At 38.6% G+C, this 27,565-nt stretch overlaps 1 protein-coding gene across 1 annotated transcript in view; it reads left to right on the top strand.

Annotated features, from left to right (window-relative positions):
- Nucleotides 1–19,693, top strand: part of opcml (opioid binding protein/cell adhesion molecule-like) — a 460,670-nt gene extending 440,977 nt beyond the window's left edge. The window contains exon 7 of the mRNA XM_062048296.1: nt 16,222–19,693. Within this exon, the coding sequence (XP_061904280.1) occupies nt 16,222–16,322 (101 nt within the window). The 3' untranslated portion in view covers nt 16,323–19,693. The remainder of the gene's footprint in view (nt 1–16,221) is intronic.
- The last annotated feature ends 7,872 nt before the right edge of the window (nt 19,694–27,565 follow it).

Genomic DNA, 27,565 nt, shown 5'->3' with positions numbered 1-27,565 from the left:
GCATACTTTGCCTTCTTTCTCTCGTAGGCAGCTTCCAGTCCCTCCTCCCATGGCACTGTCAGCTCAATCAGTACTACTGACTTCAGAGCTGCAGACCACAGCACCACATCTGGTCTTAAGGTGGTGCTGCATTGAAGCCTCCATTTTACTAATGATTTCCAATGTTGCAAAAATGTGTAGAATAAAAATTAAAATACAACATTTTTGTCAACGAAGATTTGCGTCAGCCTTTGATAGAAGGCTAATGTAGCTAATATATAGATATTTACATCATGTGTTGTCTTCTATATAAGGCTTTTAATTTTTTGCTGCTTCAGACAGATATTTTTTTTTGTATTTTTGGTTTAATATGGCTCTTTCAACATTTTGGGTTGCCGACTCCTGCGTTAGCACATCAGCCTTGACAAAAGATGTTGCCACAGTGCAATAATTTTCTGAATTTGGATATCACACAATAAGTCACACAGCAGGAGCATTGTTCAGGTTTTCAGACTGTGCTTGAGGTTGGCGCCGGCGGAGTACAAGGTGTATGGGTGCCTTTAAGGGCGAAAATGTGAGCCTGTTTGGCTCCGGGAGGTCAAGGGAATGACGTCACCATGCATTTATTTGTCAGAATAGATTCCGAATCTGCCAGAAAGGTCCCAAAGATCGACAGGTCGGTGACCTCTGCTATACTGCATCCATTTAATTTATCTTATCAGGGTTAAAGAAAAAATATAAATAAACGCCATTCATGGTATATGATAGGGTTGTCGCAATATCAATATTTTGCTACCGATACTAAAATGTATTTCGATACTTTTTGAAATAAATAGAACCACAAAAAATTGCATTATTGGCTGTATTTGAACAAAAACTATTATGATCAATTAAACCGATATAGGTTTATTGTTGCAATCAAAGAAGAATTTTGGCATTAAATACCATCATGAACATACTAGAAAACTTCAATTTTAGCAGTAAGTAAGCAAACAGGTTACAAAGGCTCCTAATTTGACTGCTGACGTATACACTGACATATTTTGTCATTTCTCATTGTATTATTTTCTCAAAAATATGAGGAACAAGCAGTAAAAATGAATGGATTGTTAATATATTTGTTAATTTACTGTTAAATGGAAAACTGCACTTTTTTCAAATTGTGCCTCTCTTTCACAATCATTATGAAACACATGACCGATATTTGTTTTTTTTTGCATTCTAAATATTAAATAAATGCACTCAACAGTTTGCTTACATTGGAGCCTATGGAAGCCGCGCAATTCCGACTACAAAGCCCTTAAAAAACATTCAAAGACCTCCATTGAGGTTTTATATACATGATATAAGTATATATGTAATGTAGTAACAGGCCCTAAAACTGAACCTTGTGGCACCCTGCTCATGAGGGGGACTGACTCTAACTTATAAGGGCCAACAGCCACAAAGAAAGATCTATCGCTCAGATAGGATGTAAACCTTTGAAGAGCGGTCCCTGAATTGTCTGAACAGTTTTACCGTGTTTAACTTTGTCTGTTGGTGCACTGTAACCTATGTCATCAGCAGTGTTGGGTTAGTTACTGAAAACCAGTAACTAGTTATAGTTACTAGTTACTTCATTTCAAAAGTAACTCAGTTACTAACTCAGTTACTTACACCAAAAAGTAATGTGTTACTTTGAAAAGTAACTATTTAGTTACTTCTTTTTTCCTTCTTTTTTTTAAAAGCTCCCCTTAATGCCCTTTAGCCTTCATGTCAGTACTGTTATTGCACTGGAGAATAATACAATGCGTTGACCAGCTTGACATGCATTTGCATCACTGAACTCTGCTAAGCAATGTGGTCTACATACAACACACAAAGACAAAGATATGTTACAAAGGCCAATTTGTTTCTGGCCAGAACAAGTTGACAAAACTATTTTAAATAGCTGCAACATAACATACATAAGTAACAAACAGCATAACAACAACATAGCTGTAAAGCAAGGAAGGCACACACTACATACACAAAGCCTAACCAGGCATTTTTTCCTCAAATAATTCTGACACAAAATCATGTCTGAAGCCCAGAACACTCTACGCATTTCCCCAGTTTTAGTTTAGAGATAAGGAAAGATTGGCCTGGCCAACTAGCATCCCTCTTTATGTTTGTGAACTTTATAGTCTATACATTTAGAGTGATGTGATAATCAAACACTCTAGAAGTCTAGAATGAAAGAGTATATAAGATAATTGACAGCAATGTTCCCTCTAAGGTGCGCGCCTGTGCAATTGTGCACTGCTCAAGCATCCTCTGCGCATGGCAAATCTATGCCACGCACAAAATCAAATAAAAAAATAAGCGCATAACAATTTTCGACACGACACGACACAGACACGACAGAGAAAACAGTTTTCGTCATCATTGTTCAAATATTGTAACGTCTGTCGAGACGCTTTGAGGACATGAATTCCATCCATCACTTTACTGAGCAAAACTCTTTATTGTCGGCCATAAAAACATCACCAAAACATTAGTAAAAAAAATGATATCTAGCAAAAGTGGTAATTTTCTGCAGTACAAACCAGACAAAAGCAACTTTGCTAGATCAACAGCAGCCGCTTGCTCTTTCTCACTTGCGCCAACACATGCACATATGGCACTTAGCCAGTGATGCGTTTACAGCCACACAAAAAGTCGGACAACTCCAACACCACACATAAAGTGTCATTCCAGGTCGTTACACTATGATTTACCAATCAAATGTGTGCTTATTCTAGTGTCATTTATTAGGAATCTTAATTTATAAATATTAATCATGAAATGCTGTTAGTATATTAAATAAATACTAATACAAATATATTTTTTACAAACAGGAAGTTGCAGGAATGTACACATGATCCCCTGCTTACATCTCATTGTGCAACATGTGAATGTTTTAATGGGAACTAAATGCAATGTCTGAAAGGGGTACAAACTATTTCCAAAGCAGGACCTCCACCCAGACAAACAATACAAGTACACAGTTCATGAAAAACAATATTTTTTGTTATTGTCATTGTAAGTGGGCCTAAACACTTATATTAGAAAAGGAAATGACTGCTGTCATTTGATTATAATAATGAGATAATGTTATATGTCTATCTGTGTTGGCCCTAGCTGCGATGAGTGGGGACTTGTCCAGGGTGTACCCCGCCTTCCGCCCAAATGCAGCTGAGATAGGCTCCAGCGACCCCGAAAGGGAAAAGCGGTATAAAATGGATGGATGGATGGAGATGTAACTTGTTATTTAGTCAGGTTTGGGACAGGTGTGCTGCTGGTGTAGCCACAGTGTGCACGTCTGATGTTGCTCACATGGGCTCCACTAAATGCTCAGGGAGTTTTTGCGTTTGCTCACACATGAACAATTAGAGGGAACATTGATTGATAGAGTGTGTACCTTCAGTGCTGAATGATGAGCAGAGGCAGAGTTAATCCTTAAGTGGTGGAGGGAAAGTGGCATCGGAGTCTCTGTCTCTCTTTACTAGCTACGTCGAAGCATGTTGCTTATGTAGCTTGTTTCAGCAGATTTGAATTGCTGTTTTGGGCAGTAGATGGGATCTTTGATCCAAAGCACAATTTACATTTAACTAAAATGTTATTTTCTTTGTGCTCGACAAAAGAAAAGTAGTAAAAATATCTCCATGTTAACAAACTCGACTTCTGGCTACACCATGATCAGACACGCCCCCCCCCCCCCCCCCCCCTTCTCCTCCTCCACCTCCCCACACTCACACTCACACACACACACAGAGCGCAGGTCTCTCTTCTCCGGTTTGTGACACAAGAAGAATCAGCGCTCCGATAAAACACACTTTATACTACATTAAAAGTAACGTAAAATAACGCAGTAACGCATCATGTAGTAACGGTAACTGAGTTACTGAATATAAAAAATAACGCGTTAGATTACTAGTTACCTCCGAAACTAACGGCGTTACAGTAATGCGTTACTTTGTAACGCGTTAGTCCCAACACTGGTCATCAGGTAACATTTTCAAACAATAGTATACATTTGACTAAGGGATTCTCTATTATTTACCAACGACTCTTTAAAAAAAGCAAAGAATCGGGAATTAACCAATGTACAGTATGTTTCATGTATGTTTCACACACTCAATGACATCCTTCAGTTTGACTGCTTTAAAGGGGACCTATTATGCAAAACCAATCTTTCTTACCTATTGGTACATGGTTTTATGTATTTGACATAAGTCCCAAAAAATTTAAATCCAACCATTGAGGCATCCATCCATCCATCGATTTTCTACCGCTTGTCCCTCTTGGGGTCGTGGGGGGGCCTATCCGAGCTGCAATTGGGCGGAAGGCGGGGTAAACGCTGGACAAGTCGCCGCCTCATCGCAGGGCCAACACAGATAGATAGACAACATTCACACTCACCTATCCCCAGGTGCATGTCTTTGGAGGTGGCAGGAAGGAGGGAGGGAACCCACGCAGTCACGGAGAGAACATGCAAACTCCACACAGAAAGACCCCGATTGAACGCAGGGCCTTCGTATTGCAAGGCACACGCACTAACCCCTGTGCCACCGTGCTGAATCATGGAGACAGATATTTATAAAGCAATCTTGCCTTTCTTCATACCTCCTCCAAACAAGTCGTTTAGAATTTGCCCAACTTGTGACGTTTTTTCCCAAGTGTGATGTCGGTGGATACAACCATATATGGTAGAAATTTACCAGAAGAGTTCTGCGCGAGTCTTCTATTGTAGTCCGACATTGTAGTCAATAAATTCCATCTTTTTCTCTATCCTCTTTTTGTGGGGTAGACTGGCTCGTACATGTGCATGGATGCACTGTTGCCATTTCTAATACAAAACAGAGTAAAGTTTGAACTAGTATCCGTCTGTAGACTTGATATGGAAGCGCTTAAAACCACAACATGGATGTTGGGGAAAAGACACAGTCGAAGTGGAGGGATGCACGGTCAGAAAGCGGCTGGAAGATGGTCTGTAAAGCATAATCTATGCAACATTTACTACTGTACATGTTATGTAGACCACAAGGAAGTGTTCAAAATGGAGTAAAAAAATCCTAATATAACCCCTTTAAATTTGTCAGATTCATGTGATGTTTTTCAACCCCACAACTGTTCACACCTGCGTTCACAAATTTCCTCTAAAATGCAAATGCAAATTAGGAACACCTGCCACCTTGTCCTAATAAGCCGAGGTTAATAACCCTGTGGCCTCATTAATGGTCTCAATAGATGAAGATCCAGCCTATGGTGAAGATACAAGAGAGTTAATGATGCCCAATAAGATGATCATTACTTTGGTCGCCTTCCTGCGCTCAGAAAATTGTGGATCAAGTCCTGTTGACCTTGTACTCGTCTGTGGAAGGTACCAAACTTTTGTTTTAAACAATATTGAGCGCCATCATTCATTCATTTTTTAGACTGCAGTTGTTGTGCAGGGTCATGGAAGGGCTGACTGGGTGGTCAATTAGTTTTTCTCAATGCAGTGAGAAAGAAGATCGTCTCTTTCTCTATTCTCTTGTTGTAAGACGTTCATCCTCCGCTGTTGCCTTTCCTAATATGCAGTGAAGTAGCAGTTCTTACTTATATCTGTCAGTAGACTCGCTATGGAAGCGCTAAAATTTAATGGTAAAACAAAGATGACGGGGAGAAGACGCCGTCGAAGTGGAGCCATGTAAATAAGTAATCTTGAAAAGACTGTCAGAAAGTGGCTTGAAGATGGTCTGTAAAACATAATTTATGCAACATCTTGACCAAAGAACCACCATTACATGTTATGTAGACCACAAGGAAGTGTTTTAAACTTACAATATTTTTTATCATAATATGACCCCTTTAATGCGCCTTATAATCCGGTGTGCCTTTAATATGAAAATAGACGTGAATAGACCCACTCATCGGCAGTGCGCCTTATAAATCAGATGCACTTTACCGATAATACAGAGAATACAACTATTGTCAAAAATGTTCTGCCATCGTCGAGCCCCTCTCCCGTTATCGTGGACAAAAGGGCACATAGAACAACACAGTAAAAATAAAAACATACCTGATAATACAGAGAATACAACTGTTGTCAATAATGTTCTGCCATCGTCGAGCCCCTACACAAATATAATAATACAGAACAAGAAAGTGAACTTAAGTTCAAAACGAGATAAATGCACTTTTTCTGTCATCGCGTGGACGTCTACCTCTCCCGTTGTCGTGGACGAAAGGGAAGTAAGAAGGCATGTCCAACGCACATATAGAGACAGGTGTCACAGCAATTATTGCAGTAGGAGGGACAACGAGACAATGGTTCAACATTGACAAAACATCGAACAACCTTCAGGTATATACATGTAACTTACACATTTTCTGTAATTATAACAATAATAAAACATTATAAAATACATTATTTACATGACATAATTGACCCTGTTACATAAAAACACTTTTTTTTCACATTTCAGAAGTCTCAGGTGAAAGGGTGACAAAATTAACTGAATCGCTGACAAAGGGCAGCCTTGACAGAGTTCAATGTGAACCATGAAAATATGATTTTATAAACATTTATGACACAGCGTGAAGGTAGTGTGGGCGCATTTCCTCCCCACAAGGGGCCTTGGCACTGAGGAGATTCTTGACTACTTCAAACTCTGCCACTCCACGGAAGGCGTGTCAGTGGGATTGAAGAGATCTGATTCCACTCAGTCGAGGTCAGCAGGCTTCAGTCTACTCTGAAAACAGTGCCAACAGGTCACTGGTTCCCCTGCCTGAGACGTCATATGGTTTGTCAGAACCTCGGATTAAAAACCGTGATCAATGAACTCTCAAACCTCAACCCCAGCTGATGGAGTACTCCGCTTGGCATGTCAGTACTTATCAACTGCTTCAGGAGTCCAAAAAGCCAGCCAAGCTCGTTATGACTCTTTCGTTTCTTAACAGCCCTATTTACCTGTGGTGTCCACCAATGAGGTTGCTGCTTACCTTTTGGCCACAGCGCCAATCAGCGGCGTCACCAATCGGAGCACAAAGTAAATTCCATTCAGACTCTGCCTCCTCCTCCGAGAATACAGGAAAATATTTGCTGGAGGTGAGAGTTGAAGATCTGACATAAGGGAGACTCTGCCAAATGGTCCCAGCACACCCTCACATGTGCTTGTGTAACCAGGCTCAGCTATACTTCGATGGTACGGCATACTTTTTTTTCTTGAATCAGCAATTACTCGCACCAGCGCTTCAGGGACTAAGTGTAATTCAAAGGACACAGTGGTGCTATGAGAATGGAGCAATAATTTACACATACATTACAGGTACATATAATGTGTTAAACAACTGCAAAAAAAACAACTGAAATAGGGAAAGGAAAAACATAAATTGTCTTTGCTTAGCAACATATGATTCGCAATATGTTTTTCAGTTTAATGCAATCCCCCCCAAAAAAACATTTCAAATACAGTGGTACCTCCATTTACGAGTACCTTAATTTACAATTGTTTTAAAACACGAGCGGTGCATTATCACAGAACGGTAACGAGCTTGTTGCTGCTATATTGATGTCATGAGCTGGTGAGCTGATTTCTTGCCTCAGAGCGCGTGGAAGTACATTCTAGATCATAAATAATGTCTCTTACCTTGATAGTAGAAAAATGAGGACATAAACTGACAATTTGGTTAACTTTGGCATCCAATTTAGACCAGAAAGACATGAAAAGACGCTTGGTTCCACACCTGTTTTTCTTGGCGAGGATTATGAGTCATCCGTCATCTAAACAGGAATATAACAACATCCCATCAGTCGGCAGTCCAGTGACAGCAGACATTGTATAGTAAGTGATGTTTAATTATGTTTGTTGGCTCTCATGAAGTGTGCAGGGAGTAATAATCAGTGATGTTGTCAAAAAAAAAAAAAATTTTGGCTTGGAGTGTGCGAGAACCTATCATTAGCGTTAGAGATTCCTATTCCCATCTCCCCCGCACTCTGCCTGTTGGGTGATCTCTCCGCAACTGACTTTGATATAAACAAAACATACCTCCTTATAAATGCAATAGGCATCGCCAAGAAAACTATTCTCATGAATTGGAAATCAAAAAATACTTTTTGTATAAACCTTTACAAAAACATTTTATTAGATTATGTAGTTATGGAAAGAATGTCTGCTGAATCAAAACAACAACTGACAGAATTCAGATCTCTTTGGGCTGATCTAATTGATTTCCTGACCTGATTCCCATGGGGGCCGGGGCTGGGGCTCTGTCCCGGGGGTCTTGCTCCGTGGGTGGGGGGGTCGTGGGTGCCGGGGGGGCCGTGTGCCGTGGGGTCGGGTGGGCCTGGGGTGTGTTCCCTGGTGCCGGCCTGGCGGGCCGATCCGTGAGTGGTCTGGGGGCTGGGGGTGGATGGGGGTGCCTGGGCGGGGATTGGGGTGCGGGTGGGGCTGTTGGGGGCGGCCGCCTTGGGTTGGGCGGGGGGCTGCCCCTCTCGTGGGTGGTTGGGCGGGGGGTTGCGCCCGTGGGGCCGGGGCCTTGCCGCTGTCGGGCGGGGGTCGGCTCGTGCCCCTCTGGCTTCGGGTGTCCGTGGGCTTCCTCCTTCCTCCGGGGCGCGGGGCGGGGTCTGCCCGGGGTCGCCCTACGCTGCGGCTGTGCGGGCCCGCCTGGTGCCGGGTTGGGGGGGCTGCTTGCCTCCCTTGTTGGGGCCCCGGCGGTGCTGCCCGACTGCCCTGCAGGCGTCTCCCTCCTGTGTTTTACTCCGCCCTTATTTATTTATTAATTTTATTTATATATATACTTATATATATTTTTTTAATGATCTATTTAATACATTTTATTTATTCTGTTAAATTATACATGTGTATATATGGGTGCGCGTGTGTGTGTGTGTGTGTGTGTGTGTGTGTGTGTGTGTGTGTGTGTGTGTGTGTGTGTGTGTGTGTGTGTGTGTGTGTGTGTGTGTGTGTACGTTTGTATGTATGTATGGTGGAATCTGTGTGTATGTATGTAGGTACATGTGTGTGTGTGTCGCTGCCCCGGTGTGCATTGCTGATCGCGGCCCCAGGCCCCAGGCCTGCAGAGATGCCATGGCATGCCGGCTGTGGGCGCGGGGCTGGGCCCTTATGGCTCTTTGCCGGATGGGGTGCCTGGTGGGTGGTGGGCGGAGGGGCCTGGACGTGCGGGAAGGGCTGCGGGGTTTGGTGTGTATATGTATATGCATGCATGTGTGAATGTGTATGTATGTGTATATACATATATGTATGTATTTGTGTATGTGTGTATGTATGTGTGTATGTATGTGTAGGTGTGTGTATGGGTGTGGATGTCCGGTGGATCGATTGGCCTGTATGTGGATGAGTTGGGGTAGGTGGGTTGGTGGCCTCTGTGGTAGCTGGGGGTGTGCGTTGTTGTGGTTTACGGGGTAGGTCGCTTTTTTTTGTTTCGGTTTCGGCGGCCGTGGGTGTTTGTGCTGCGGACGGGCGGTGGTGGTGATGGTTGCTGTGGTACTGCCGGCGGTTGGCGTCGCTGTGTTGGGTTGGAGTGGTTGGGGGACTGTGGCTGGTATCTGTGCGCTTGTGGGGTTGTGGGGGCTGGCTGGCGTTGACTTGCCGGCTGGTTTGGGGGCTGGCGTGCGGACGGGGTGCATTGACTTCTTCCCCCGTTGGGGGGCGCCATCCCCTGGCCGGAACTCGTATGGGTACGTTGCTGTGTGGATGGCCGGGATGCGGTGTTTGCATTGGGCATGGGGCTGTGCAGTTTTTCTGCGTATGGTTGATGGTATGGGCTCTGCGGGGTTGGGTTGGGGCGGGCGGGGGATGGCTTTGTTTGGCGGGGGGTGGGCTCACGTGGCGTCACGCTAAAATTGTCTGGGGGATGGTCCTGCGGGGAGGCATGGCGGGGGGTTGAGGATGCCTCCTATGGGGCTCCAGTCCTCCTGTCTTGTCCCCTGCTCGTCCATCCCTCAATCTTAGCTGCATATTAGACACTTAGGATTTGGAGGGCTCGGCTTGGTTGGGACCCACCAAGACCTTGATGTCCCCCAATTTTAATCGCATTATTAGTTCCCACAAGCATACATATCTCACTCACACTACAGTACACGCATCAATAGGGACTGGAGGTCGGCTGTAATGGCTGACCTCCTAAATTTAACTACACAGTAGACACTCTGGGGGCCTTGTACACATGCATGTGGGGGGGTTGGGGTTCGGCGCACCCCTCATTGCCTCATCGGCCGGCGCGGATTCCGGGGACTGCGTTCTGGTGGCCTGCCAGGCTTTTTTAAATTTATCATTATTATTATTTTTTTATTTTTTCATTTTATTTATTTTTTTATTTTTTTATCCTTTTTTTTTTATACATGTATATATATATATATATATATATATATATATATATATATATATATATATATATATATATATATATATATATATATACATATATATATATGTATGTGTGTATATATATATATATATATATATATATATATATATATATATATATATATATATATATATATATATATATACATATATATATATATATATATATATATATATATATATATATATATATATATATATATATATTTTTTTTTATTTTATTTTTTTTTTTTTTTTACAATAAATGATAAATGATAAATGGGTTATACTTGTATAGCGCTTTTCTACCTTCAAGGTACTCAAAGCGCTTTGACAGTATTTCCACATTTACCCATTCACACACACATTCACACACTGATGGCGGGAGCTGCCATGCAAGGCGCTAACCAGCAGCCATCAGAGGCAAAGGGTGAAGTGTAAATAATTTTTATTATTTACTTACTTAATTTTATTTTATTTATTTATTTGTTATTTTTAATTTAATTTAATTTGTATTTTATTTTATTATTATTATTATTTTTTAAAAATTATTATTATTATTTTTGTTTAATCTTATTATTTATTTGTGTGTGGCGTCGCGCGGGTCTCGCTTCCTGTTGGGTGGGGTCCGTGCCCGTGTGGCCCGACCTTGCGCTGTGGGGTCTCTGTTGGCGACTTGATGTGGTGTCTGGTCTGGATACTGTGTCTCGGTTGTTTGGGCGGTGGTGTGTTTGTGCGGGTTTGGGTTGGGGTGGTGGGGTCTTTTGGTGTGTGTGTGTGTGGGGGGGGGGGTGGGGGGTGGGGGGGGTGGGGGGGGGGTGTTGGTGTCTCTTGTTTGCGTGTTGGCGTTTGGGCTTGCTGGCGCTGGCTGGTCTCTGTGATCCTGTTGGCGTGTGGTTGCCGGTCGCGGTTTTTTTTTTATCGATTTGATTGGGTGGTGCTGGCTGTCTGGGGGTGTTGTGGCTGCTGTTTCTGCTGCCGTTTGTTTGTGGTGTGGGCGCCCGTGGCTTCTGGGTCTGGTGCAGGGGGGTGGCTAATGTGGCTGGTGGCAGCGTGCGCGCGTGGTGGTTGTCGGGGCTGACAAACTGTGTATATGTATGTGTATGTGTGTGTGTGTATGTATGTATGTATGTATGTATGTATGTATATATATGTGTATGTGTATGCATGTGTATGTGTGTGTATGTGTACATGTGTATGTGTGTGTATGTGTACATGTGTATGTTTATGTGTATGTATATATATATGCTTGTATATATCTGGGGGTGCGTTCTGGGCCTGCCTGTCGGGTGGGGGTCGGCGCCTCAGGCTACTGCATCCGGACCGCGTGTCTGGAGCTCCTGGGTCCCGCCGTCCATCCCTTCTGGGTGCCCGTCTTGGTTGGGGCCTGCTGGGTCTGGTCCCTGCGTCTACTGTGGTAGCTTGGTGCTGCAGGGTATTCCGAGGTGCTGCGAGTCGGCCAGTTGTTGGGCTAGCGACCTTGTGTGTCAGCATGTCTGTGATCTTCTTTTAATTCTTTTTTAATTTTTTTTAATTTTTATAAATAGATTTAATTATCTATTTATTCTTATTTTTTTATATATTTTATTAATATTATTATTATTATTATTATTATTATTATTATTATTATTATTATTATTATGTATTTATTTATTTATTCCCCTACCTCGGGGGGGGGGGGGGGGACTCGGCGGGGCGGTTGCTGGTTGTTCCATCTCCATCGTTTGGGTCCCTGCGGGTGGGGTGGGTGGTTCCCGTAGCCCCGTGCTGGGTGGTCCTGTGGCGGCCGGCTTGGGTGGGGTGGCCGTGGGCTGGCCGTGGGCTGGCCTCGCCGCGCTCTCCGGAGGGGGGCTCGTGGGGGCCCGGTTGACGCTGGGGCGGGGGCGGTCTTCCCGTCCGGTTGCGGGGGGTCTCCGGGCCCCTCGGGCGGGGCGTCCCGCCTTTCTGTCCGTGTGGGGTGTGGTCTCTCGCTGTCTTGGGGTCTAGCTGCCCCCTGCTTTTCTCGTGCCTTGTCCTCTGCCGGGTGCGCCTGTCTGCGGCCTGCTGCTGGCCCTTGTGGGCGGCGCGGTGGGCCAGGCTCTGGGGTTCCTGTCGCTGTCCGGCTTGGCTGCGTGGGGGAGGTGGTCCCTGGTTGCCTGGGCACCGCACCTACTGTTTGTGGGATGGGCTCTCTGGGAGGCTGGGGCCGTACTCTGGCTCCCGCACACACTGGGAGTCAAATGTATTGTACATGCAAATTCACATATACTCACACACATACATACACACATACATAGGTACCTACGCTCCCACATACATATACAAATAAATACAGTACATATTTACACACTCAAAGTTCGTACATCCACACGCACATTCATTATACAAACATACTGTATACACATACTGTACATATACATTCACTGTAAAAGCATACGTATACACATACTGTACATATACACTCACTGTACAAACACACACATACACATACTACACATATACATTCACTGTACAAACACACACATACATATACTGTACATATACATTCACTGTACAAACACACATATACACATACTGTACATATACATTCACTGTACAAACACACATACTGTATACACTTACTGTACATATACATTCGCTGTACAAACACACACATACACATTCTATACATATACATTCACTGTACAAACACACATATACACTTACTGTACATATACATTCACTGTACAAGCACACATACACATACTGTACATATACAAGTACATATTCACACATACACTCATGCACATAATTACGTTTCATCAAACATATATTAACGTCGTTGCCCTAGGGTAAACTGGGTATAACACATGGCACACTGACAAAGCTTAACCTATTGTTACTATAACAATCTACAAGGTTAATGTAGGTTGCTTCTCTTTCTTCCCCTCCATTTTTCTGCATTCTTTCGTATCTCAAGTTATCATTACGTATATGTATTGTTGCATTTGAACAATTGTATTGTAGATAATAAAGGTAAAGTATTGGTATTGTTTATTATCAATAGCACTATTTCTATTGGTATTCATATTGCTCCATTTTTAGTGTAATAATGCTCATTGTCATTTCTGTATTATTTTTATTTTCGCTAACTACTTATTTGCTATTACTTTTACCATCATATTTGTACATGTCGTATTTGCTGATGTTGCTCTGTTGTTGTTGTTGTTGTGTTTGCTGTTGTTGTTTTTGTCTCTCTGTCTAATCCCCCTCTTGTCCCCACAATTCCCCCCTCTGTCTTCCTTTTTCTCTCTTTCTATCCCCTCCTGCTCCAGCCCGGCTGCACCAAATGATAATATAAATACATTTAATAAAGTCAAAATACAAATAAGGCAACAGGAGAAGTATCCTACACTTCTCTTTTGTAAAGTAAATCTGAACAGCCGATATGGGCATCTACATCTGCTATATGATTTGCCCGAGAAGCTGGGCAGGACATTATTTTAAAAAAATAAAATAAATTTTAAAAAAAAGCGAACATAGTGATGCTCTGAAAATAAAACAAATGTGTGTAATAAATTAATGTGCCACCGCATGCTTAAAATGAGCAAAATACGTAATTATTAAATATTATGAATTGCACCTGTTACATTACATATATACTTACATCATGTATATAAAACCTTGAGAGATGTGTTTTACATGTTTTTTTAGAGCGCTTAATAGGCAAAATAGAGCGACTCCCATAGACTCTATCGTCAGCAGACTTTTGAACACATTTATTTACGAGTTAGAATGCATTTAAAAAAACAAAAACCAATCATAGGCACAATTCCCTTAAACAGTGACCTATTAAGCTGAATCAACCATTCTTACCTATTGGTACCTGTTTTTGTGTATTTGGGATCTGCATAAGTCTTGAAAAGTTAAAATCAAACCATGGAGGCATGGCAGAGATATTTATAAAAACAATCTTGCCTTATTTAATACTTCTTCCAAACGAGTCGTTTGGTATTTGGCCCATGTGTGTCGTTTTTCCCCATTGGTGACATCAGCAGATATCTCCATGTATGGTACATTTTTACCCGAAGAGCTTTGCGCGAGTCCGACATTGTAGTAATGTTGTAGTCAATAAGCTCCCTCTTTTTCTCTATCCTCTTGTTATGGGGCTGACTGGCTCGTACATGCACATGCATCCTCCGCTGTTGCCATTTCTAATACAAAGTAGTGTATAGTTCTAACTTATATCTGTCACTAAACTCCATATGGAAGCGCTTAAAACTACAACATGGCTGACGGGGAGCAGACAGTCAAAGTGAGGGCATGTAAATAAGTCAGTCGACAAATATCTACAAGTATCCCGAAGACAAATCATAATTTGATAAAAGTGGCAGCCTCACGGTAGTAGCTGGAATGATGGGTGCAGATCTGAATGGCTTTCCTGGTTACTTCCTGAGTTTAGAGATCTGAACGGGAGGTTTAGGGTCATTCAGTTACTTTACTGGCCCATTTTATTATGAGGGAAGGTTTTATTTTATGTTCGATGGAGAGTAGTACCGTGAAGTCAAGTTGAAAATATGTAAAGATTGTATTTATTATTTGTAGAACAGAACCAGAGTGTCCTAACTGATGTTGGAAGACCTGAAATTCCCCAGCAGGTGGAGGCGCTGCTGACCTTTCAGGTTGATGGCATCAGCGTGTGTTGTAAAGGACAAACCGTGTCAATGTCTGTCCCCAAATATTTTAACGACTGCACCTGCTCTCCCAGCCCACCCCTGATGTCAAGGGGCTGGAAAAGTGTTGACTGCTTTGAGAGCACCATTTATCTGGTACAACACAGCTCGTGGGTCTTAGTGGCATTGAGCACTAGGGAGCTTTTCTTAAACGTTATTGATTGACAGTGACTTACTGTCAGTCACATGTGCCACCAGAGACATATCATCTAAATATTTAAAAAGAGTAATTCCTTATCTGCTGTACCTGATGTTGTTGGTGTATGCGGAGGAGAGAACGGGGAATCAAACACACCCTCGGGGAAGTCAAGTCTTTAAAAACACTTTGCTGCATTTAAAACCATTTACAAAGCTCTTAATCCATCAAATCAGTGCTGGATACACACAGAGCCCCATTTGTTGGCTTAATGTGTTTGTGGAAGTTAGTCTTTCACTTACATACCGTAACTTAATTAAAGCTCATTCACATGAAGGCCCACAAAGAGTACGTTGTAAACAAGCAGTCAAGAACATGAAATACCAGAACCTTGTCCTGTGGTCTGAAGAGACTAAAACTGGGTACACACATTAAGACAATCAGGCTTTTTTTGTCTCGATTTTCTCCCTTCTGATAAAAGACACCAAACGCCCGATCGTCTTATGTTTTATATGGTTATCTTGAGGTTACAGGTGTGTTAAGAGTGACTTTGTCATGGTAACTGACACCAAAGCGAGTCTGGGACGACCATCAAAAACTCTTCGGTCCAGTTACCCATTTAGGGATTAAGCCCTAGTTCTAGACTAAATCACATTTTAAACCAGGATTTACTGAAATTGATTTCTCAGACGTAGATCAAAATAGTCTCAAATTTGTCCTAATCCTGAGTTAAACAATCTAATTTCTTGAATGGAGACGAGAGCAAATTCAGGTCTAAGTCAATACTTATATTAGTCGGCGTAGTTACTGTAGTTGCGAGACCTGTTGTGGCTTAATATTGGTCCATATATAAGGCGCACCGGATTATAAGGCGCACTGTCAGCTTTTGAGGAAATTGTAGGTTTTTAGGTGTGCCTTATAGTGCGGAAAATACGGTAGTTCTTTTTGTGACAATGTCTCTGATTTATCTTGTATTTCAGTCTTTCTATTTGAGTCAAGTTTGACTTGCAACATGTGTACATGATGCTAACGTTAGCACACGTTTTCCATTATTTCCCTGCAGGTCCCGGTGCAATGCACGATGTCAACGGCGCAGCCGTTTTGCCTCAATTCTGCTTTTGCCCCCCGCTGATGGTGACCTTGCTCTACCTGCTCAAGTTCTGATATCGAAATGTGACGAACCTCCAAGCTTCTCTCCGCATCAAATAAGAACAGACTGTTTGCTCTGTAAAAAAAAAAAGTAAAAAAGATGAATGAAAACTAGGAGTGGTTCACCTTTTTGTTTTGAGGTCTTTTTTTCAATTTGTTCTTTTGTATTGGAGTCTGCTCTCTCACGAGTGTGAGGCATCAATCCAATAAAGGGAATCATGAACTAATTGTATTGCTGATAGAAGTACTGAGTATGTGTCTCTCCCAATTTTTTGTAAGTGAAAAGGAAAAAAAAAACTGTTAATAGTTGACTGTTTATTGCCCAATATTGGAGTGCACATTTTGATTATTATTGTGTAATGTCTATGTGTACAATGCAACTTAACTTTTTTTAAGTAAATGATAAAAGGGAAATGTGATTGTTGAATTTGACTGTATTTTTACAGTTGTATGCAAAACAGAGTAAGACATTCTTCATGATAAGCAGTTCTGAACAATTAATTCTCAGGCAAGTCCTACAACATAATGCATTGAAATTGTAGTTTACATAAGAGCTTAGGAAATGTACAAGTCCATACAGAAAAATAAACGTTTGAGTTAGATGTTTTGTTCATGATGTAATCATAAAGCGCCGTGATTGTTTTCTCTCTGCAGGCGTGTGAATTGAAGATGTGTGTGCATATACACCACGTTTATTTTTGGGGTTGTTGTTTAGCAACGTGTGTGATAAGTAACTTGCAGTATGCAAACCGAATGTGACAAATGCAGATTTTTTTTTTTTTTCATATGGAAAAGAAGGGTAATAAAAAGTATGGATTGTTGTGAATCATACACTTTAAATGTTACAGACATCAGATTTAGAACACATTGTGAGAACACAAATAATCAGACTAAAAAGTCCTCAATCTATAGTAGGGGAAAGAAATCTAAAAAATAAATAGTAGAGGTCGTAGTACATAAATATGAATGAGGGATGTAACGATATAAAGACTTTGTATCAGGGTTAAAAGAGATGTGAATCTTAAAACAACTCACGATTTGATTCCATTTCTTGGGTGAAAATACGATTCAGAATCAGAATTCTCGCAATATACATAATTTGGTATAAAAAAAAATAAAACCTTTTATGTTACAAGTTTTAAAAAAATTGATTTTTTAAAATTGTTTTTATTTATTATTTTTTTTCAAAATTATGAATAGATTTAGAATTGGGATTCGGATGGGAATAAAAATAATTCAGTACCCCAAATAGTTATTGTGACCAAAATTATTCACGTTACCATATTTATCTCAATATTTTTGAATGTGTTTAAAAAGTACTTAATTAGATTTTAAAAAATTAATTCAAATTAACAACAGACACACAATATACGTTCCATGACATATCTTAAGCGCCATATCAGTGCTTAAATATGTTTATCTTCCGTTTTATTTTTAAAGGTTTTAAAATGTGTTTCTTTGTAACAGGGAAATACACGTTAGCATTCAAGCTAGCTAGCATCTAGCGCACTAGTTGCTTCCGCAGGAAAAGCGCAGAAGTTTGTCAAAGTGCGGTAATCAATCATGGTTTTAAAATGATTAAAAATTGAATATTAATGCTAATTGTCCGGAATTTTACCGCAGTTTATCATTATTCTCTGCCCCAAAGTGCTGTACGAATTAAAAACAGAAAAGGTACAAAAAAAATAAGAAAAATCACATTAAGTACAGAACATGCTATTTATAAAAATACAGTTAAATGAACCAGACAATAAAATGGTAAAAACCAAATAAACAGTAGAAGAAACTATAAAAATAGTAAAAAGGGATGAATAAAAAGTGAAAAATGTCCAGCTAAGAGTGTTAAACGCCAGCACAAATAAGTGTGTTTATTACTGTTAATGGTTACGTCCCTAATGTAGGTTTATTAAACATAATTAACACAAATGAGGATTGAGTTATACACATATGCTCCTACGAATTCTAAACATAGTAATCCAATAATCGTGAATGAATGCAGCGTCTACTTAGTGCACAGGCTTTTCCGGTTTTATGAATGCACTTTATGTCCAAGATCAACCCAATCTGACCGTGATAAATGAACATTTTGTTTTGTTTGAACACATTTTAATGCTGCATTTTTATGCATCGAGACAAAAAAATGGTTTTGCTGCACAAGTGAGTCATAATGTAGGTGTTATGATATCGCCCCATCGGCCCATGTGCTTACCTTCAAGTTAGCGTGTTATGGTAAGAGTATTCTTGTCATTCTGTTTTATGCGCGTCGTGTTGGAGATGTCAGCTGTAGACAACAAGACATGGAGAACAGGAAAAGTAGAAAAATAACCGTGAGAAATGGATGTGGCCCTTTTATCGCAGATTATTTCATGAAATCATTTGTTTATTGTTCTTATCAAATGAGAACTGCTACTGGCATTAACTTAAAGTGTTTTTTATACTTAAGGTAACATTAAGAATGAGCTAATGTATTTTCATTTGTTTGCAGAATTTAAGTTTACGTACTCAAACTATACTGTATTGTCATTGTTAATGCATAACTGTTTTTAAAAATGTACATTATTTTCAAGGATGAGCACTTTTATGGCTTGGTTGATGAAAACCTGTATGTTTATTGACATTGCTGGAGATTACAATAATCACTATCGTGGTATATTGTCATTGTATTATTTTATTGAAAGTGGTCCATAAACGTGTTACATGTAAACTCAAGTTGCCTCCCATTTGTTTTAACAACTGGCTTTCTGTTCTTGACAGTATTGGTGTTTTCAAATTAAATCATTGGCTAACGTGAATACTGACGAAATGAAATTAAATAAGTGCAAATGTTGGGAACTTTGGAACTTATGTACACATGTACTCTGTTTTTTGGTCACAACAAGGAAAGTCATTAGACATTTTGAAGAAATGTATATTTTGACAGGCAACATTTCAAGTAAATAGCATTTAGACATTTCACCAGATGAACATGCAAAACTCAAAATTCCCACAGCTAATAGAACTGTGGTTCACAAACTTTTTCGCCAAGTACCACCTCAGAAAACCCTTGGCTCTCCAAGTACCACCATAATGACCAACATTATAATATAGTAGTGTAGCAGGCCTAAGTATTAATTAAAAACAAGGTAGAGGTTTTATTTAACAACAATGTTTAATACTACAGTAACGTTACACATAGTTTGAACTGTAAAACTATATTTGAATATTTAATTAAGTGATTATTTGGTGTACCACTAGATAGCGCCCATGTACCACAGTTTGAGAATCACTGTAATAGAATAACTGGGCAAGGTGCAGTGGAGACTAGTTTGTTTCTGAGAAATCCACATATCTTATTCCACTCATCCATGGTCACAAACTTGTTTTAGTGATTGAATAAATGAGATTATTATAAAGTGACTAACTTTGGGAGTGTGGTTGTTGGAATGGTATGAACGATTTGTAACCATTAGTAAGTCCTGCTTTGAATCGTATTTGTCGTCTCGCTTAGTTACGGCACAGATTGGAAACTTGCACTTGCATTTATTCAGATTCAGTTCAATAATTACAAAATATGAAAAAAAATTTCACTGGCAACATATCAAAACATTTGAACTTTGCTGGCGCTACAGTGGAAGCTTGATTTACAAACTGAATTGGTTCTTGAACAGGATTCCTTGGTAGAAGTTTGTACCAAATTTCTCCATTAGAATCAACGTAAACATGAATAATTGGTTCCAGCTTCTAAAAAATTCCCTACTTTACTAACGTTTTGTACACTTTTGAACACAATATAAAACACAGTAGATGATATACAGTGTTGTATATCAAACAAGGAGGTGGTTGATCAACTTTCTCTATTAACAAAGCCAAAACAACACCAACAACAAGGTGAACGGTCCTCCTTGTATGCAACCGTCTTGCCGACAAATACCCACAAAGTGTCTTAGTCTATGCACCATCAAATGGGACAACATTAAATAAACAAATATCTTAATAATGGAGTAGAATGCTTTATTTTTCTCAACCATTAGAGTGTGATGAAAAAACAGGTGGCTACCCTGTTAAGGTGCAGTTGAAATACAAGACAATATACAAAACATGTAAAAAAAAAAAAACACAAAAAAAACCCACCAGTGATACAGTGAAAAACAGTATTTGGTACAAGTTCAATTGCCTAATGACCCATGGGTAAAGTCTGTTTGAACTAGGTTAAAAACTTAGCACGCTAAGGTTAGCATAATAATATTATAATGTTACTCTGCTAATAAAAAAAGCATGATTTTTAGGTTTGAATATATAAATTGGCGAAAATACTAGCATAAATCATTGACATTCTAACATTTAAAAAAAAAAACATACTTGTTCGATGGTGCCAAATATTGAAATCCATGAATTTTAAAGGGTTGAAATTATTAAAATGAGCTAAATGCTATCACAAATCTTGGGATGATAATATTAGCTTGTTAACATAGGAAAACTTAACCTACTTGCAAGATAATGTCAAGTATCGAAATCCTTGATTTTTAGGTTTAAACATATATAATTAGCTAAATTGTTTGCATAAACATCAGCATGCTGATGTTAACATGTAAACATAAGAACAGTTATCATTTATGAAAATGTGCCATGTATCGAAATCTATGGTTTTTAGGTTTAAATGATTAAAATGAACAAAGTTGCTGCAATAAGAGGTCAGCATACTAACATGCCAACATAAGAAAAGTCAGCATACTTGCAAGATGGCGCCAAGTGCCGCAATCTGTGATTTTTAGGTTAAGTTATATATAATTAGCTAAATGCTATCTTTAATACGTAGACTTAGGAACAGTTAGCATACTTGCAAAATGGCGCCAAGTGTCAAAATCTAAGATTTTTAAGTTTAAACATACATTATAAAAAAATAGTTACTTAAATGTGTCATTAATTACAATTGGAATTAAATACATAAATGTGACATTAAGTATATCATCATTTAAAGGGGAATTGCACTTTTTTGGAATTTTGCCTATAGTTCACAATCCTAATGAGAGACAAAAAGACAACAGGGGATTGTATTTTTTGCATTCTAATTTGTAATAATCGGCTCGTTCTAGGTGGCTGGCAATAATGGGTTCAATCCGTTCTGCCTCTAAATCACTTTGAGAATTGCATTCGAAAACCGCCAACTATACTTCATTTACATTCCATAACCTGTATAAAAATCCTAATCAACTGGCGGCCTGCAGGCAACAAAGCTTTTCATTTGGACTTTCGCCCGGACAACAAAAGTATGAATGTTCTGCCAAGAGCCAGTGCTCCAGTCATTGTTTTCTGTCGGACCTTTTTAAGTGGCGGACACACTGTTGCTGACCAGCAACAATGGTAGAAATCCACACCTGTAAGCTTCATCACAAAACTTGGTCAGATATTTGTAAGTAGAGATTGTTCATGAAGATATTTAATTTGTTTTGTATTGAAAATGTTGACTCTCTGATGTCTTTTGTATTCATGGTCATGTTGTTATTTGTCTGAGTAACTCTATGGCGATCAAAGTTTGTTTACAACAAGTAGCGCTAAATTTGATCAGAAGAGGTCGACAACGCTACACCTTACATTTAATTGTCTTGAGCCACATTCATGTTTGCTGAGGATGTTGTTTTAATTTCGAAATGTGTAAACATCTGTAGTTTGCTGTGTGAATGTACTAACACTAAACCTATTTTATTTTTGTAAAATACACAATGAACAATATTTATGTAAAATATACAATAGATAATTGTAATGTTTATTTTATGTTTATATTTTCAGTTTTACAAACCTAAATGAGGAGAGAAGTGTAAAGGAATAAAATTGAGGAAGTAAAATAATTCAAAAGGAATATCAATCCTCAACAAAATATTTGGAGCTTCTGTTCCTTCATACTGTTAACTATCTGTCTAGCTGCACGCGCTGGAAGCGAGTATCGAGGCCAGAATAATGAATTTATTGACAGTGCAGATGTGTTTTTTTCCAGTTGATTTTGGGTAAGCACGCCATTTATGTCAGCATAGTTTGCCTCAACTTCCATATTTGCAGCATCAAGTCAGTCTCTTGGCTTCCGTCTGCTCCAACTTTTCACCCTTTTTTATTCAGGTTCAAAAAGATAAGGTAGTGAATCCTCATTTGTCCAAAAATAATCGTCTTCGTTGTCTGTCATGATTAGAACACACAAGTGTTTGTTTTCGGAAGTAAGAACACACGTTTGTTGTCGGAAGTTGGAAGTGCGTTGCTATGTGAACGGAAATAAATGGTTTAAAAAAAGAATTTTCTGTAATTCTTAAAATTACCAAAATATGAGTTTTAAAGTTATTTTAGAGGGCTTTGAAAGCTACAATGGAAACTCCCATTTGCTGCATCTTGAAAGCGTTTTTGATCATCTTTAGAATCCTCAGATTTAAAAAAAAAAAAAGTGTGTTCTTGTTTCTCATAATGATGGTGAACAGTGGGCAAAATGCCCCAAAAAGTGCAATTCTCCTTTAATAACACGTGTTACCGCATTAATCATGTATAACTGCAAATAAATCAGTTTTTTTTGGCTGCAGATGCCCCTTTACTTTAACTGTGAGTGGTTACCTGAAAAGCGACATACTGTAAGTTGTTACAAGGTCAGGGTTCAAGTTGTGCATACTTGCCAACCCTCCCGAATTTTCCGGGAGACTCCCGAATTTCAGTGCCTCTCCCGAAAAGCTCCCGATTTCCAGCCAGACAACTATATTGGGGGCGTGCCTTAAAGGCACTGCCTTTAGCGTCGTGTCTCACCTGAAAAGGAGACTATTATATATGTCTCCGTTATCCATAGGTTTATCTATAACCCATAAAGTAGGCAGGCACAGAGCTATTTCTCAGCATGTGTTTATTCCAGCCGGCACGTTAATACTGTAGCGGCTGGCTACGGGGTGTTAGCCAATGACTGTGACTGGGGGGCGGGACTTACGGGAGAGATAGGGAAGTGACGTTGTTAATAGGAAGTGGGTGTTCGAGTTTTGCCGGGAAAAGGGATATACACACATTGGAGCTGTTGTGTGGTTGAATTACATCTTGTGCAATAAAGACAAGACAAACAAAGAAGTCGTATGAGCCTACACTCCTGGGATTATTACAATACACTGACACACAACATCCGGATTCCCATCATGCATTGCTTCAAAACTATGGCACATTGTAATATCCAAAATTTCCAGCCGGACAAACAACATTGGGGGCGTGCCTTAAAGGCACTGTCTTTAGCGTCCTCTCACCTGAAAAGGAGACTATTATATACTGTATGTCTCCATTATCCATAAGTTTATTTATAACCCATAACACGGTGGCCGAATGGATATAGTCACTCATGAATGGTCAGAGAAATGTACAAGGCGGCGGCAACGCAGAATTATGGGCCACCTTGAAAGCAACATTCCGTTCTCATTTGCGGATGTTTTCAACAAATCCGTGAAGGATATTTTCCCGGATTCAGAGATCGCTCGCCAGTACCCAAATGGCAGAACAAAAGCTACTCAAATAGTGAAAGGTAAGTGTTTTTTGTTTTTTTAAAGTAAGCAGCAAGTACAGTACAGTTAGTAGAATAACTGTGTTTTCATTACTGTACTATATACAGTATATATATATATATATATATATATATATATATATATATATATATATATATATATATATATATATATATATATATATATACAAACCCCGTTTCCATATGAGTTGGGAAATTGTGTTAGATGTAAATATAAACGGAATACAATGATTTGCAAATCATCATGTGCGGGTACTAGACTGGCCTGCCTGTAGTCCAGACCTGTCTCCCATTGAAAATGTGTGGCGCATTATGAAGCCTAAAATACCACAACGGAAACCCCCGGACTGTTGAACAATTTAAGCTGTACATCAAGCAAGAATGAGAAATAATTCCACCTGAGAAGCTTAAAAAATGTGTCTCCTCAGTTCCCAAACGTTTACTGAGTGTTGTTAAAAGGAAAGGCCATGTAACACAGTGGTGAACATGCCCTTTCCCAACTACTTTGGCAGGTGTTGCAGCCATGAAGTTCTAAGTTAATTATTATTTGCCAAAAAAAAATAAAGTTTATGAGTTTGAACATCAAATATCTTGTCTTTGTAGTGCATTCAATTTAAAATGGGTTGAAAAGGATTTGCAAATCATTGTATTCCGTTTATATTTACATCTAACACAATTTCCCAACTCATAGGGAAACAGGGTTTGTATATATATATATATATATATATATATATATATATATATATATATATATATATATATATATATATATATATATATATATATATAAGAAATACTTTAATTTCACTGAATTCTAGCTATAAATATACTCCTTCCCCTTAAACAAGTCATTGTTTTTGTTTTTTGTCAAGGTAGAGATAAATGCTGTTTTTCTTACTGTAGGTAGACAAAATGAACAACATTATAGGGGTGGGCCAAGGAATAGGCAAACTAAAATAAATAAATACATACCCCTAGAGGTAGTTGTGGGGTGTACCAGCTAAATGACAGATATTTAATAGTAATGGACTCTTATTGGGTCCATTTGTTAAAGTTAAAGTACCAATGACAGTCACACCCACACTAGGTGTGGCGAAAATATTCTCTGCATTTGACCCATCACCCTCTTGGGATCAATACTAGGACCAAAATTATTCAATCTCTATATAAATGACATTTAAAGTTACAAAAGTTTTAAATTTAGTATTATTTGCGGACGATACAACTGTGTTTTGTTCAGGAGAGAACACACAGAAGATAATACAAATAATAACAGAAGAAATGAACAAATTAAAAAGATTGTCTGACAAAAACAGACTATCTTTGAAACTCAGTTAAACTAAAATAATGCTATTTGGTAACAGTAGAAGAGAAAGTCAAACACAAATACAAATAAATGGAATAGAAATTGAAAGAGTAAATGAAACCCAATTTCTAGGTATAATGATTGATGATAAATTGAACTGGAAATCTCATGTAAAAAATATACAACATAAAGTAGCAAGAAACACGTCAATAATGAATAAAGCAAAACATGTTCTAGACCAAAAAATCACTTCATATTCTCTTCTGCTCACTAGTGTTACCATATCTGAGCTACTGTGTAGAAATATGGGGAAATAACTACAAAAGTACACTTCATTCATTAACTGTGTTACAAAAAAGATCAGTTAGAATAATACATAATGTTGGATATAGAGAACATACAAACCCTTTATTTATTGAATCAAAAATACTGAAATTCCACGACATAGTTAATTTGCAAACAGCTAAAATCATACATAAAGCAAACTATAATCTGCTACCCAAGAATATACAACAATTCTTCTAAAAAAAAAGAAGACAAATATATTCTTAGAGAAAAATCTAATTTAAAACATCTGTATGCTCGTACGACACTAAAAACCTCCAGTATATCTGTGTGGAATTAAATAATGGAATGGATTAAGCAAAGCAATCAAACAATGTACTAATATGATTCACTTCAAGAAACACTTCAAACTAAAAGTGTTTACAAAGTACAAAGAAGAAGAACCATGATAAACATTCTGAATTTATTTCATCCATCCATCCGTTCATTTTCAAAATAATCTTACTAATCTTATCATATGAAATGTAAATTACTTCACCGAGAATTATTTATATATTTATTTATTTTTATTGTGATTACTTATGGAGTATATTGTGAATAAATTGAGAACAGGAAGTGAGCAAATTTTTTAGCAACTGTTATGTAAAATAAAAGGTTAGGATTAAATAAGCTCTGCTTCTTCTTACTCCTTTTTGAACATGTTGAAAAGAGAAACTGGAAATTGTGATGTATCATGTTGTATGCTTGCATGTTCGAAATAAACTCAAACTCAACTCAACTCAACCCTTGATCACCCCCTGGGAGGTGAGGGGAGCAGTGGGCAGCAGCAGTGGCCGCGCCCGGGAATCATTTTTGGTAATTTAACCCCCCAATTCCAACCTTTGATGGGTCCCATTTTTATAGTCTTTGGTGTGACTCGGCCGTGGTTTGAACTCACAACCTACCGATCTCAGGGTGGACATACACTCTCAGTTACATTAACATTGATATTATACATGTGGGCCCATAATATATAAATGCCGTTAAATGGGGGTCTGTAGCTTAATGCACGTCATACTTGGGCTCACATATATATATATATATATATATATATATATATATATATATATATATATATATATATATATATATATATATATATATATATATATATATATATATATATATATATATATATATATATATATACACATATATGACCCCCAGTATGACATGCATTAATATATATATATATATATATATATATACATATATATATATATATATATATATATATATATATATATATATATATATATATATATATATATATATATATATATATATATGTATATATATATATATATATATATATATATATATATATATATATATATATATATATATATATATATATATATATATATATATTTATATATATGTTATAATATATATAATATATGTTATAATGTAGCTTTGATGTAGCAAGCTGCTTTTGCCGTGCAGCTTGTAGTGTAGCTTGCTACAATTCTCCGGGGATAGCTTCCACCCTAGTTTAGCTACATTTAATCGAGAGTAACTTGTAGATTAGCCAACTCCATTTTCAAAGTAGCTTTAAAACCACACAAGAAATAAATGTTTAGTAACGTTTACCAAGTGGGGATGAAACCACTTTACAGCAGAAAGTAAACCGATAATAACAGGAAAATAACAAATAGATTAATAAGCGTTGACAGCAAGGGTGTCAAACATTTCATTGAGGGCCATCTCACAGTTTAGGTTGCTACCAGACAGCCACTTGTAACAGTGAATAAATGTCAAATCAAATCAAAGCAAACTTCATTTATATAACAATTTTCATACACAGGCAAGTGGCAAACACAAAGTGCTGTTCAAAAAAAAGAAGAGAAGAAAACACACACACACACACACACACACACACACACACACACACACACACACACACACACACACACACACACACACACACACACACACACACACACACACACACACACACACACACACACACACACACACACACACACACCATCACACAGCTCTATTGACAATAACAAAGCAAAAAAAAAATCATGGCATGGCACTGAGGATTTGAGGAACAATGCCACCTTAATTTGAGGCGTCCACACTAGAGAAAAACTAAAATAAAACCATCTAAAA

This window comes from Entelurus aequoreus, linkage group LG05 (genome assembly GCF_033978785.1).
Source record: "Entelurus aequoreus isolate RoL-2023_Sb linkage group LG05, RoL_Eaeq_v1.1, whole genome shotgun sequence".
In the NCBI taxonomy this organism is placed as follows: domain Eukaryota; kingdom Metazoa; phylum Chordata; class Actinopteri; order Syngnathiformes; family Syngnathidae; genus Entelurus; species Entelurus aequoreus.
Note: the sequence above shows the minus strand (reverse complement) of the source record. Positions and strands in the feature narration are given on the sequence as shown.